We start from the raw sequence: 13,515 nt of genomic DNA on the forward strand, positions 1-13,515 counted from the left end.
CTCTACGAGGTCATCACCCACCCTGCTGCCACCAGGATTATGTTGCACATTTCTACTCTCTCTCCTTTATGGATTCTCTCTCTCTCTCTCTCTCTCTCTCTCTCTCTCTCTCTCTCTCTCTCTCTCTCTTTCTCTCTCTCTCTCTCTCCCTCCCTCCTTTCATTATTTTTTCCTTGTAAGTTAAAGAGCTATATTTATTCCCTAGAAAGAAATCCAAAGTTGTTCCTAGAGCAACTGTTATCAGAAACTCTCAGGTGACCTTCAGCTGGTAAATCTCTCTCTGCTAATTAATCATCAAGTCCCAGAGTCCTGCGCAATATCTTCAACCCTTTCATGTCTTTCACTACACACACACACACACACACACACACACACACACACACCTCCTAGATTCTCTTATCCCCTCTCCCTTGACTCCAATGTGAAGATTAGTGAAGGGATCTAAAATGTTCATGATCAGAGACAAGGACACTCAATTATAGAGAGGCTATGATTTATTTGTTGTCCAAACTGGCATCATTTGGAGGGAACAAACAGGACACTACCAATAACTCCACAAGGAGGGCACTTGGATGATGCAGGCTTGCATTTTGGCAATGAAGATGAGACAGTAGATAACGCCTTTGAAAGTGACCCATACCAGGTCTCGCAAATCTGATGCCTCATCAGTCCTTACCATCAAATCAACTGGATGTAAAATTCACATTTATATCTCCCTCCCCATCTTTCCTCTGCTTTGCTTTGCTTTTAAGATGCAGGACAATAATGTCTACCTCTGTGCGTGTGTACATACACCTTGACCAGTGCAATGGTCAAGTTTGACTGTAACTTGATGGCATTTAGAAACACCTAGGTGATTGGTGAGGAACAGCTCTCCTGGGTGTGTCTGAGAGGGCATTTTCAGGGATGCTTTGACAATGAGTGCATGCACACAGGAGGCCTTGACACTTAGTGTCTGCACAGGAAGGGAGACACTGTCCATCTCCCCACAGTTTTTTACAAACGTGTATGCCCTAGCTGTTCTCCTAGGAAAGAAACAGAGAACTTACACCTTTTTACTCAACCATCTGCGGCAAGGTAGTGATGGTTTTCTTAGCTGATTTAGAATGATTTTAAAGATAAGAATCCTTAATGGGCTCAATATAGATGAGCTAGATTTAGTGGTTCTAAAACTTCTCAGCGACGATGCGGGGTGTGACCAGCTTGCCAACAGTTGTCTGTAAGCACCAGCAGTCCCTTGTGGCCCCTATTGGCAACAGCTCCTCCGGGAACACGGCAGTGGCCTGGAAAAGCTGTGGCCCACATCTCAGAGCTAGGGTTCATCTCACTTCTTGGGAATATGGGGCCTGGAAATTATCCCTCTTCCCTTGGCTTTGCCACTGTCCTGGTTACTTTTTTTGTCAAATTGACATAAGCTATAATTATCTAGGAAGAGGAATCTCAATTAAGAAAATGTCTCCATTAAATTGCCTGTAGGCAAGTCTTGATTAATGATGAATGTGGGAGGGCCTTGCTTCCTGCGGGGCAGTGCCATACCTGGGCAGGTGGTCCTGGATGGTACATGGAAAGCAAGCTGAGCAAGTCATGGGTAGCAAGCCAGTAAGCAGAGTTCCACCATGGTCTCTGCTTCAGTCCCTGCCTTTGTCCCTGCCCTGACTTCCCTCAGTGTGGGACAGTGACCTGGGAGTTGTAGGACAAAAGAAACCTTTCTTCCCCAAGTTGCTTTTGGATATGGCTTTTGTCACAGCAACAGAGAACAAACTAGAAAAGCCACCGTGCCCTATATTCCCAAAGGTTTTCTCCTGGATCCCGGTAACATGGAGCTGGTAAAGAAACTGGTATGTAATGAGAACAGCTACCAATGCCATTTCCCTATAAAGAATTTTAATTTTGTAGCCAATTCTCTTGGGTCTTTGGAGAGGGCAAAAAACCAAAACCAAAACCAAAAAACATTTTTAAGATTATGTTCCTCTAACATGTGATTTATTTTTTTCTGCCTCTCTTTAGTTGCATTCTTGATTCAACAGGAAGGCAGGAGGCAATGTGTGTGCATGGGCTGGGTGCTGGGATCGGCTGAGATGAGATGCTGTTTCTCAACAGGGTACAGGGCAGTGCAAAACCTTGGTGTTATGACTGGCTAATCTCTAAAGTCAAATGTTGGGGCAGTTGACAATAACTTTCTAATCAGCTTCTAAGCCATCAGCTCCACAAATAGAGAAGAAACAAACAACATGCCCACTGGGTCCCAACCACTTCTGTATTGCATAACTAGACCCTTCCTCTTCCACTTCCTGTCTATAGCATCATAGTCTCCTAGGTCCATAGTACTGAAGACACCTGACATTTTACAATTACTGATTGAACTGCTTTCATAACACCAATCATGGAGACGATTCTACACGTCCACAGCAGTTTGTCATGAGATATCTCTGCTTTATTTTCCCCCTATGAAGAGAGAGGGCTAGCTTCAGTTAGAAGTGAGTTCACCAAGTTTGGAAGGTGAATAGTGCTGGGTTAGCCTGGGAGTGTTTAGCCAGACTGTCTGTGCAGCAGCACCAGCAGCACCAGCATTAGTACCAGCACCAGCACCAGCAGTACCAGCACCAGAAGCAACAGCAACAGCATCAGTACCAGCACCACCAGCAGCACCAGCATCAGCACCAGCACCAGCACCAGCAGTACTAGCACCAGAAGCAACAGCAACAGCATCAGTACCAGCAGCACCAGCAGCATCCTGCCCAGCCACCTGCTGTCAGGGTCAATGAATGGCAATTGCTCTTATCCTGACTCAAGAGGGTAAGATCAGATGCAGACTGCTATATAATTCTAGTAATCTGGGATCAAGACTTCTTTATCTCTTGAGAAGCAGAGGCTTTTGAGTAATGTATTGTTTAGTCTCGTACTGGGGCGGGAGGCCCTTCTAAGACAAGGACTTCAAATATTAGTTTGACATAAACATACTTCACTACAAACACATCATGTCATAAACCTCCATTTCTGTTAATGGCCAGCTGGCCTCTCTTTTAATCTCATTGATAAAAAAATGAATATATCCATGTTTTCTTCTTATCCTTCTAAAAATAAGGTCATCCCAAAAAAGACTAAGAACATTTTTCAGCACATGCTCTATAAGGCATGATCTAGGAGAAGGTATATGCATATATATATATATTTATAAATGTATGTGTATGTGTGTGTACATAGGGTGTTGTAGTGGGTAGCCGTTCCAGCTTTGATCTGGAATTACCACCCCCACTGAGGCTGTCACGTCTACAAGGCAGAGCCAAGAGAGGACCCCTGAAGACCTGAAATCCAGATGGGCTGGCTCTCTTGGTTCCTGGACCTTGGACACTGGAGGTAGACCAAGCAGAGTTCTTCAGAGAACACCACTGGACTGTGCTAAAACACCTTTCCCAGACCCTATAACCTATCCCTTCACTTGTAAGTTACCCCACAAAATAAACCTCCCTTTTAACTATGTGGAGTTGCCTTAATATTTTAACCAATAGGGTGTGAATGCATGTGCATGTGTGTGAGTGTGTGAGTGTGTGTGTGTGTGTGCATGTATGTGTGTGTCTACTGTGAAATCAAACTCACATAAAGCTGTTGATAGTATGAGAGAAACTCATCTTGGGAAAGAAAGTTCATCTTCCCTTCTCAGAATTCCAGAGATCCTCTGCCTTCTTAGCAGTTGATGTCATTTCACACTGTGCTATTAAAACCAACATCCACTATCTATTTATCTTTCAAAAAGGTATTTCAAATGACCTAAATTCTACCTCCCCAAACTTTGTACCCATTAGGTAGACTATATCATATATATATGACTATATTCATATATATATATCATATATATATATATATATATGAAAACCTAGGAAACAAAATGGTTAAAATATCCAATCAGTGCTGTACCCAAATGCCAAAATATGTGTCCTTTTGTAAAGCCTCAGCAAGATCACTTACATTTCCGATGCTGGTCTAAGCATTTGGTCCGGGATATCCACATGACAGTGTAATTGGAAAAAGAAATGAATGTTTGCCTTTGGTTTCATTTTATTGCTTCTCAGAAGAAAGCTCCCCATAATAATTTTCTGGTCCAGCTCTTTACTCTCCAGCCATTGGTGGGGTGGGCTGCAGAGAGCTGGGTGAGGAGGAATAGTCTAATGTGACATATAATGTTCTTATTGTAGAATGGCCAGAAAGGGCCACAGCATGGAATCCTTTTACTTGAATACCTGAATTTAACTTTTATAAAATGGTTAGAAATTGGTTAATCTGTAAAGGATGAAATCCCCTACCAAGGATAGCTGAGAAAACATAAAACAAAACCAAACAACAAAAACCTCAACCCAAGTGTTTTGAATGACAATGTAGATGCTGAGGCGAGTTTATTTGAGTCAGCAGGGGCATGTAGGCCAGATGATGTATAGCCCCCATCCAGAAATCAGTGGTTTCTCATCTGCAAGTCTCCTCTGCAGGCCCTATATGGCTACCACTCACTTTCTAGGGACCACTCTAGTCCCCATGCCTGAGGCCATTCTGTCCTGGTTGTGAATGGGGCACTGCATGAAACTCGTTCGCCCATCTGCAGTAAGGCTGCAGTGCAGTTAGAAGAAAGACAATGCCGAATCGGCGTCGTGAGACCGGAGTGACTTTAACCGGGGACAGACCTTTAGGTCTAGCCACTCTTTAAGATCCCCCCAACCACACACACACAGACCCCTGGATGTACAGCCATCAGGAAATTTCCCTAGAGAGAAAGATAGCACTAAGGCCCCTTTCTCATCTGTTCAGACAGAATTCTATTTTCACTATTTCTATGACTCTTTTTACTGCATTGGTCCATGGTGAACACCTTAACCCGAAAACCCCAAATCAGAAATGCTCCAACCCTAAAACTGTTTGAGAGCTGTGGTGGTTTAAATGAGAATGGCTCCCACCGACATGTGTTTGAATACAGGCTCCCCAGTTGATGGAACTGTTGGGGAAGGATTAGGAGGCGTGCCCTTGGTGGAAAAGGTTTATCACCTTGTATCCTCAGGCAATAGGGGCAGCAGAGGCATAAGGCTTAGGGGCCTCAAGATCCTCCTCCTCTCCTCAGTGCTCTTTCTGTCTTAGCCTGCAGTTGAATACGTGAGCTCGGAGCTGTTGCTGTAGCCTGCTGTCACCTGCTGCCTATCAGACACATAGGCACATGAGCCACACGTATAAGTACCAATACACATATGAACACAGTACACACACACACACACATACACACACACACACACACACACACACACACACACACACACTTACCAAAGCATGAAAGTAGAGCCCTCTGAGATTCCTTTAACAGAAGGGCCATTTTGGATCTTTAACTCCCTATACATATCCATAGAAACCGGGCAGAAAGCTCAGATTAATCACATCTAAGTTCTACACTGGGGTTGGCACTTGAAAGGGGATAATAGAGATACACGGTAAAGAGGAAGGCCTGGTAAGTATGGATCTAAATATAGCATAATGATGTTTGTAAGATCCTGTTGTATTCTGTGTGGGGAAGTTGTAAGTATCCACAAATCCAATTCTTACACCCCCCAAACAGAAGGGATGGGATAAAACGAAATGGGGCAGTCCATTCCTGCTCTGCGTTGGATTTAGAGGCAGGTTTCTGCTGACAGATGGATGGAATAAAATGAAAATGGGTTTTCAAGTGATATGACACAGGAAGATGCTACAATGGCCAGAAGATTAAAAGCTAAAGAACACAGACCTAAAGCAGCTTCTTGGCTTAGACAGAAAAATTCATCCCAGCTTAACAAACAAACAAACAAAAAGGCAGGCGGGGGGGGGGAGGCATTTTCCATTTTTAGCATCTTGCAAACACTTTGTTGTCACTCAAAGAGGAGTGAGGATTGCCAAAGCAGTAGAATAGGCAGTGGCCCAGTGTGACCCCTCCATCAGGACACAGGACATATTGGCAGATTACAATAGGGAACATGTACTTTTTGCCATTCTATATTTCTGCAGTAAAATAGGTAGGAAAACACAGCTTGCAGATGTAAAGTCTTAGAGAAACAATTCCTATCTGTATCCACTACCCTAGAGAGCAGGGAGAAGCACATAGTCTAGATACACATGGGCAAGTCCAATTGGTTAGCATGGTACTTCAAAAGCAAAAGGTGGCCCATGCAGTGACTTTATCAGGCCAACCTGTCTTTCAAGGTTAGTAGACTCTGTCAGTTCCTAGGCAGTATTCCCTCTTGTATTAAAATTGCAAGGTACCCAATGTAATCATTCCCCTCCAATATTTTGAGCCTTTAAGTCCTCATATACTTGATGCCTGCTGGCACATTTCTTTTTCTGACCTCTTAAGAAGGGGAAGCTTCCAGAAAGAGATGCGGATGGAGGTGAGCTGTAAATTAGTTGTCTTGGAAAAATGTGAAGTAGCCCTAGGCAGGCTCTCATATAATGAGGTGGCAGACATTGGGGATGGGTTTGAATGGAAGAAGCTGAACACAGACGCAGAAGATCAATTACAATGAAGGGAAAATTTGGGGAAGTCAGTGTTGGCAAAAGGCCAGGACTCAGGGAAGATTGACGGGTTCTACCTTATTCAGCAAGCACTCTGTATCCTCTGCTTCTACATTTATAGACAATAAACCTCAGATCAAAAATATCCCATCTGGACTGAATATGGGTAGAGTTTTAATCTCAGCACAATATGGTGTCAGAAATTATCAGTAATCTATAGATGACAGAAAGCATGATGTGGGATGTGCATAGGTTAAATGCACACACCGTGACACTTCATATAAAGTGCTCAAGCACCTTGGGATTTTAGTGTCCTTGTAGGGTCCTGGAAGCAATCTTCTGTGGATGCTGAGGGATAACTGCACTTGGCTTTTGGGGGATTATGAGTTTAAAAACATACATGTAACAGACAGGGACCTCAATCTCACATAGGTATCCATTTTTAAAATCGAGGGATTAAAAAAGAGGTTACATCTAAGTAACTAACATACATAAGATTGAGTGGAAGCTCTTTAAAGCTCTTGCTGTTCCTTGTGCTGGGGATGCAGCTCATTGGTTCAGCACTTGCCTAGCATTCCTGAGTACCTGGTTTAATGCCTGATGTTGCATGCCAAAACAAAGCTAACCTCTCTGAGTCTGTTTCCAACATCTGCCAGCTGCAGTTCCTTAAGCCATGAGTACCTTCACAAGGGTGTCGGTAAGGGACTGATTCCTACACAACTGAAGATGTGTTATAAGTGTCCATCATAGCATAGCTACATATAAGTCCCCTGAGAGACTTACCAATTACCAGCTAGCAGACAATTGTCTTGCATTCTTCTTAAGCCCTACAGAACAGCTAGTTAGAACCACTGGGTACCCATAAACCCTTCTGTATAAATCACTATAAAAAATCTGTTTCAACCATCTGTTTCTCTGGCTCTTTTTCTTTCCAGTGTTTTTCTTTCATGTATTCCATCCTAACAACAACAACAACAACAGAAAATCTATTTTAAAAATAACCAAGATGTTATGACTAAAAATGCCAGAGGTATGTATCCAGTTTATGAGACAAATTGCTTTCTTAAGAGTAGCTCGCTTTATCCTGTGTGGAAGAAGGCAACATTTCTACAAATATTATAGTTGCACAAAGAAAATAACCAACTACTTTCATTAAAAAGAGTATGCGACAAGATTTGTATTTGTTCATGTAATTGAATTTAATGCTGTTGAAATCCATCAGACCTGAAAGCTATTGAATACCACATTTTTTCCCCCTACACTTTGGAAAATCATCTAAAAAACTGTCTCCAGGCTTGTAAGGAGCAGGTCTTCTGATGAACCTGAAGAGTCATGATTTTACCATCTGATGACTCCAACAGAGTGATGTGCAGCAAGTAGCACCTGCAAAGGTAATTTAATTTTGTCTGCAAGGGAGATTGTGGGGCAGTTTAAGCACAGTTCTTGCTTATGTATCTGTCCACCATTCACAGTTTCCCACTTGGTGCCTCCTGTTTAGATGCCAATAACCTTATGATGGAATGCAGGACTGTGCTCTTTACAATCACTGCTTCCTCCTCAGGCCTCCTTGTCTCATTCAACAATAAATTCAAATTTTCTGCAGAAGCCCCACTGGATATTCAAAAAAAAAAAAAGAAAAGAAAAGAAAAGAAAGAAAGAAAGGAAGGAAGAAAGAAAGAAAGAAAGAAAGAAAGAAAGAAAGAAAGAAAGAAAGAAAGAAAGAAAGAAAGAAAGAAAGAATTAATATGCTAGCCTTCTCGGTCTCTCACCTTGGTTCACCTTGGTTGATTGACATATAAATCTCCCAAGAATTCTCCTCTGGGATGGCGCCATGTGGTATGAGTAGACTCACCCCTAAGACAGAAAAAAGCCAAAAGGTCATTCATTCAGAGATCTCCCCATCATTTTGAAGCATGCTCTTTGGGCACCTTATAGATGCCCATGCAAAAGAGTTTCCCCTGCCAATGTATGATTTATAAGTATCAAACCTTGAAGACCTCTAAAAAGCATGGGAAAGATCTTGTTCTATATCAGTGGCCAAAAGAGAGCATATTCAATGTTCATTTCTATCTGAAATTTTGCCAGCATCACTCAGTTCCCTTAAAAGACTGGCTATCCTAAGGCCAGACATTACCAAATTAACCCAAGAACATAAGACTTTATCAGTCCATCAATTAACTTTCTCCAAAATTATATATATATATATATCTTGTTCTCATTTCCAGAAAAGGTGTCTAGGATGATGGGTAAATTAACCCTTTCGTTGAACCTGGAATGTTGTTGTCTTACAAGCAATATTGGGAAGTAAATTAAGGTGCTCTGTGAATTACCACATCTTTTTCAAAGGAATTAGGAAAAATACCATGTATCTGATGAGTTTTAGAATATTCTAGGTCATTGTGCAAGTGATATGACTTTAAATTTGCAAACAGCAGCTGACCTAACCATGCCCATGCCTATGTCATTGTGAAGCCACACTACTGCATCTGAAATGTCCCCAGTTTCCTATTTATAGCTATGAAGAAAACACTTTACTTTGGACAAACAGAGCCATCTGGAAAAAGCCGGGATTCTCTTGAATGTGACTTTCTCCTTATAAAAAGAAAAGAGCTAGAGAAATAGTAAGAGAATCACACAAAATAAAATCTCTGGCATCCTCCTATGTTTTGAACAATGCAGCTTTCACCTTTTTTTCTTTTGTTAGAGATAATTGCAGAAGAAGCTTACAGGTTGCTGTTGACAAGCTTTCCTGTTCTTCTCTCTGTGTGTGCTAGCAGCCACAGAGTCAAGGAATGTGAGACTTATTGTGAATCAAATCATTTGTGATTCATGTTTACATCATTAGTCAGTAACATGCTAGTAATCGTCAATATCTTTCACTAGAAGTAAGAATGGGGCACATTAAAATCCTGCTCACAGCTTTTCAGTAAGAAGATGCATTTATATTCTGCACCTTCACGTCAATAGCAGAATAACTATAATTGACATGCTGGGGACCTCCAAGCAGATGCCCCTTCCATTTGCCATTCTTCCTCAACTATAAGTGCCAAACAGCATGGTCTCCATTATAGGTATCCCTTTTTGGTACTGAACACAGACTGTAACTTGGGATATTCAGGATGTCCATATGTCACCTAGAACCTATGCCCTAGTCATTCAGCCTTATCTTAGTTTGGACTTTGTCTGTTTACTCTTCTTCAGGATCTCTATGCCGTGATTACAAAGAAACATGAAGATTTTTCTGTGGAAGCTCAGTAGACTATCAGGCAACTGTGTCACATTACATTAACAACACTTAGCACATTTCCTGACATAGAACAAACATATCACCAGTTTGAAAATGTATGCAAAGGATTCCAAATCCTGAGTATGAAACCAGGCTCTGAATTAGGTTGTCTTGTGTAGACTGTCATTGCCTGGGGCTTTGTGTGGAGCCTATTATAGCTCATTTCTTTCAAGCAAGCTTAATTCCTGATATTTATATTGAGGCATTATTCATGTTATTCCTAAATTCAACCTGAATCAAGAATCTCATTCATTGGCTCTTTAAATGTTTTTTTTTTTCACTCTCCTTCAATCATAAATGATATTAGCCTTCAAACACACTTCCTACCCAAACATACATTGCAAATGGAGGTTGAAGACAGTTAACCACAGGAACAAGGGTTGTAGGGCAGGGGACATTAGTGTGTTGGTGTCTAGTTTCAGATTATGAAAAAGAGAGCACAGTGAGAAGGTATCATGCCTATAGTCCCTTAAAGAAGTCCCCATTTGCAACATGTCATTCATCAGTTATCATTGATTAAAAAAAAAAAATGCAGCTCCCCAATGCCACCTGCTACTCTAACAGTTTTTTTTTTTCTTAAAATTTGGTATGACAACAGAACCACTTGTCTGAGTCTCTTTTTTCATATTTTGCATAATAAATGATTTACACAGTGTACTGCTTGGCGATTTGGGATGGATGGCATTAGAGCAATCTAACTTTGGTGCCATGCTTTCTGTACACTTCAGTTCCCCAGGGCATAGTTTGCATTTATGCCCTGCAAATAACAAGGAGCATGTTTCAATTCCCCGCACCTACTTTTCCTAAAGCTCATTTGCAGTGTGCAGCTTCAATCTTGTCCAGGGGTTCTTGTGAGGAAGCGTGAAAGCCTCCCGCTCATGGTGGACTGGGTGGGAACAGCTGACAAGCCATCAGACTTTTTGTTTATAATTCGAATGTTCCTCAAAGAGAGGCAAGGGAAAAGAAACATCTTTTGTTCATCCTGGCTTTCATTTCTGTGTTTCTTGGATGAAAATGAAGCAAAAATGGGCAATGAATGTTTTGCTCTTGGTACTCACTCATTATAGGTAAATATAGTCACCTATGCACCCTGTACACATACTCCCTAATAAACGAGGATGAGAATCTGGGGAAGGAGCTATGATAAAGGCATGGTGATTCATTGGCTTCATATAACACTGGTTTCACACCCTAGTCTTTGGTGGGACAAGGGTTACATGTTCACTTTTTTTTTAACGAATACATGTGATAAATGTGGCAAAGGAGTCTCCTATTGGTCAGTTATCCTCCAGAGCCCAAAGTTAGAGTGACATCCCATACTGATGGGACACTCAAGCATATTGGAATCAAGAACCCTAGTGTGCCCTAAAACACTGGCAAGGAAGATTTGGAGAACATCATCATTATTAGAGCTGCAGGAGACGCTATTTTTCAGGAAGAAGTATATTTTGAAACAGTGTGAGAGGACACCACTAATCTGGCGGGGAGGCAGAAGAACATCTGTCAAGTTAAGAGGAAGTTAGTTTCAAGTCACTAAACAACCAGACAGATAAAGTAGCTGCTCTCATACTCTGAGTCCGACCCTGCCACAGAGTTCATTTTATGAAATAAAATAGTGGCCATCTCCCCATTTTTTAGCACTGGTTTTACACTTAATTTATATACAAGAACATGGCCAGAGTCAATGGTCCTGTCCCTCTCAGCCATCAGCACATCAGCATCTACCTGTGACTCATCACACTGTCTAGCTCTCATGACTTAGGACTCAGGAGAGAAATGAATTTCTTGCCCCTCTACTTGGGTCTCAGGCAGCAACCCTGAAGATCAATCTAGGATGCCCTTTTTAAAGTGATCTATACCAGGGATCTAAAATATCCAGAAAGTCTTCCCCTCTTAAAACTCAAAGGAGGGAAACACATATTTACAAGTTAGTTATGTGTATGGCATTGGCCTGGAACTAATATTTGAATTTCAAAGAATAGTAATGCAAAAATTCATCATCATTGCTTGCTGAGAACCAACCAATGCAATAATAATTTTAAAAGAACCAATGTGATTATCAAGGGTCACTGTAATGGAGAGTATTCATAGGCCAGAAAATGAGAAATGTGATCATTCTTGCACTAAGTTGTCAGTATGTATGTATGTATGTATGTATATATACATACATATATATCATGACAATATATATCATGTATATATATACATATATATATACATATATATATACACACACATGATAAGCATGGCATTTGCCAGTTGTAGCAAAAAATTGTGTTTGTTTCTTCCTTACCATGTTCTAGGTAACATGTTCCAAGGGATCTCAAACCTGGGAGCCCACCCATACTGCCTGAGAAAAGATGACCATCAGCAGCATCAAACATGGTGTTCTGTCTCTGCATGCACAGGGAAAGCTAGGTCCTATTTCAGGTGCACTTTTGAGCTGTGTGTACACCAAGTGCAGCCCCAGCCTCTGCTGCTTTCCCCAAAATGAATCAGATGAATGTTATCACATGCCTATAGAGAATCCTTTACACATACAAGGAAGATATGCAAACACACACTTACCACCCACCTGTATTTGGCATTACTAAGCGCCCCCCTAAATGGCCAAAGACACCGGTTGTTCTCAGCTCTGTCCTTGTGGGCAGTGATGACAGATTTTGGATGTACGGCGTTTTGTTTCTGGGATGTATTGTACTAAAGCCACGGTTGTTTCCATGAGGAAAAGTCCCAGAGTGATTCTTGCCATGGTACTCGGCTCGCTCGGACACTCCCAGGGAAACCATGAAGGAGCTTTGGACTTTGACTTTGATGTCAGACAGAGGGTTGAAGAGTGAGGATTCCGTCATGAGCTCCTTGTCCAGCGGATCCTGCAGACATATGGGCCCACTGTATGTCCGGCTCACTGTCAGGTCTGGCTGCATGGCAGGATTCAGGAGTAGAGAGTTTCCTGGTAAGAAAAAAATGATCTGTCACTCAGACACTGAAAGCCGCCCCTATTACTTTACTGCAGTTGCCTATTAATGGGAGAGTACTCTGCTTGAGTGTTGGGTGCTCTGATCGGCAGCAACTATCCCTCTTACTCAGATGGAGCCACACACCAGTGGCTGGAAATGGGTACCTCTGGCCTTCTAGGTCATTTTCTGAATGCCGTGGGCCCCACTCCTTCATGTCCAGAGCTCTTTGTTTCAAGATGAGGAATTCTGACACTGGGTTGGGCCAGTGCCTCAGGTAGTGTTTGTGTGATTGTTTTAACTGGCAAAGAAAAGGTAAAAAAAAAAAAAAAAAAGAAAAAAAGAAACCAGAGAGATATTTTGCAATCCAATTTGGAGCAAAATAACATCTGTTCCTTTTAAGTAGCAAGAGATGCCACAGCGTGGTGACTCTCAGTGCTGCTTACATGAGCCCACAGAGGCTGCAGCAGAGCTCCTTGTGGAATTCTGAGTGCTTCCTGGAGCTGGGGGAAGGGTGCTGTGGAGCAAATAGTTCAGGGGACTTTAGGAATCACTCTGTCTGAGGAGTCAATGTCCTTGAACATCATGTATGTCACTCTGCTAGGGTATAAATGCTCCAGTTGAGACTGGCATGGACTGTACATGGAAAGTATCTCTGAAAGGTATCCTTTCCTGCTTAAAACAAATGAACAAAACAATCTTCATAAAAACAGAAGAAATTGGATCAGGGCTTTAATCATCTGTTGAGGTCAC

At 41.8% G+C, this 13,515-nt stretch overlaps 1 protein-coding gene across 9 annotated transcripts in view; it reads right to left on the reverse strand.

Annotated features, from left to right (window-relative positions):
* Positions 1-13,515, reverse strand: part of Unc5d (unc-5 netrin receptor D) — a 555,548-nt gene that overhangs the window by 61,045 nt on the left and 480,988 nt on the right. For all 9 annotated transcript variants that reach the window (XM_028891808.2, XM_028891807.2, XM_028891806.2 and 6 more), the window contains 2 exons: positions 12,381-12,758; positions 8,289-8,373 (listed from right to left, as the gene is read on the reverse strand). In XM_028891808.2, coding sequence (XP_028747641.1) covers positions 8,289-8,373; positions 12,381-12,758 — 463 coding nt within the window. The remainder of the gene's footprint in view (positions 1-8,288; positions 8,374-12,380; positions 12,759-13,515) is intronic.

This window comes from Peromyscus leucopus, chromosome 17 (genome assembly GCF_004664715.2).
Source record: "Peromyscus leucopus breed LL Stock chromosome 17, UCI_PerLeu_2.1, whole genome shotgun sequence".
NCBI lineage: Eukaryota > Metazoa > Chordata > Mammalia > Rodentia > Cricetidae > Peromyscus > Peromyscus leucopus.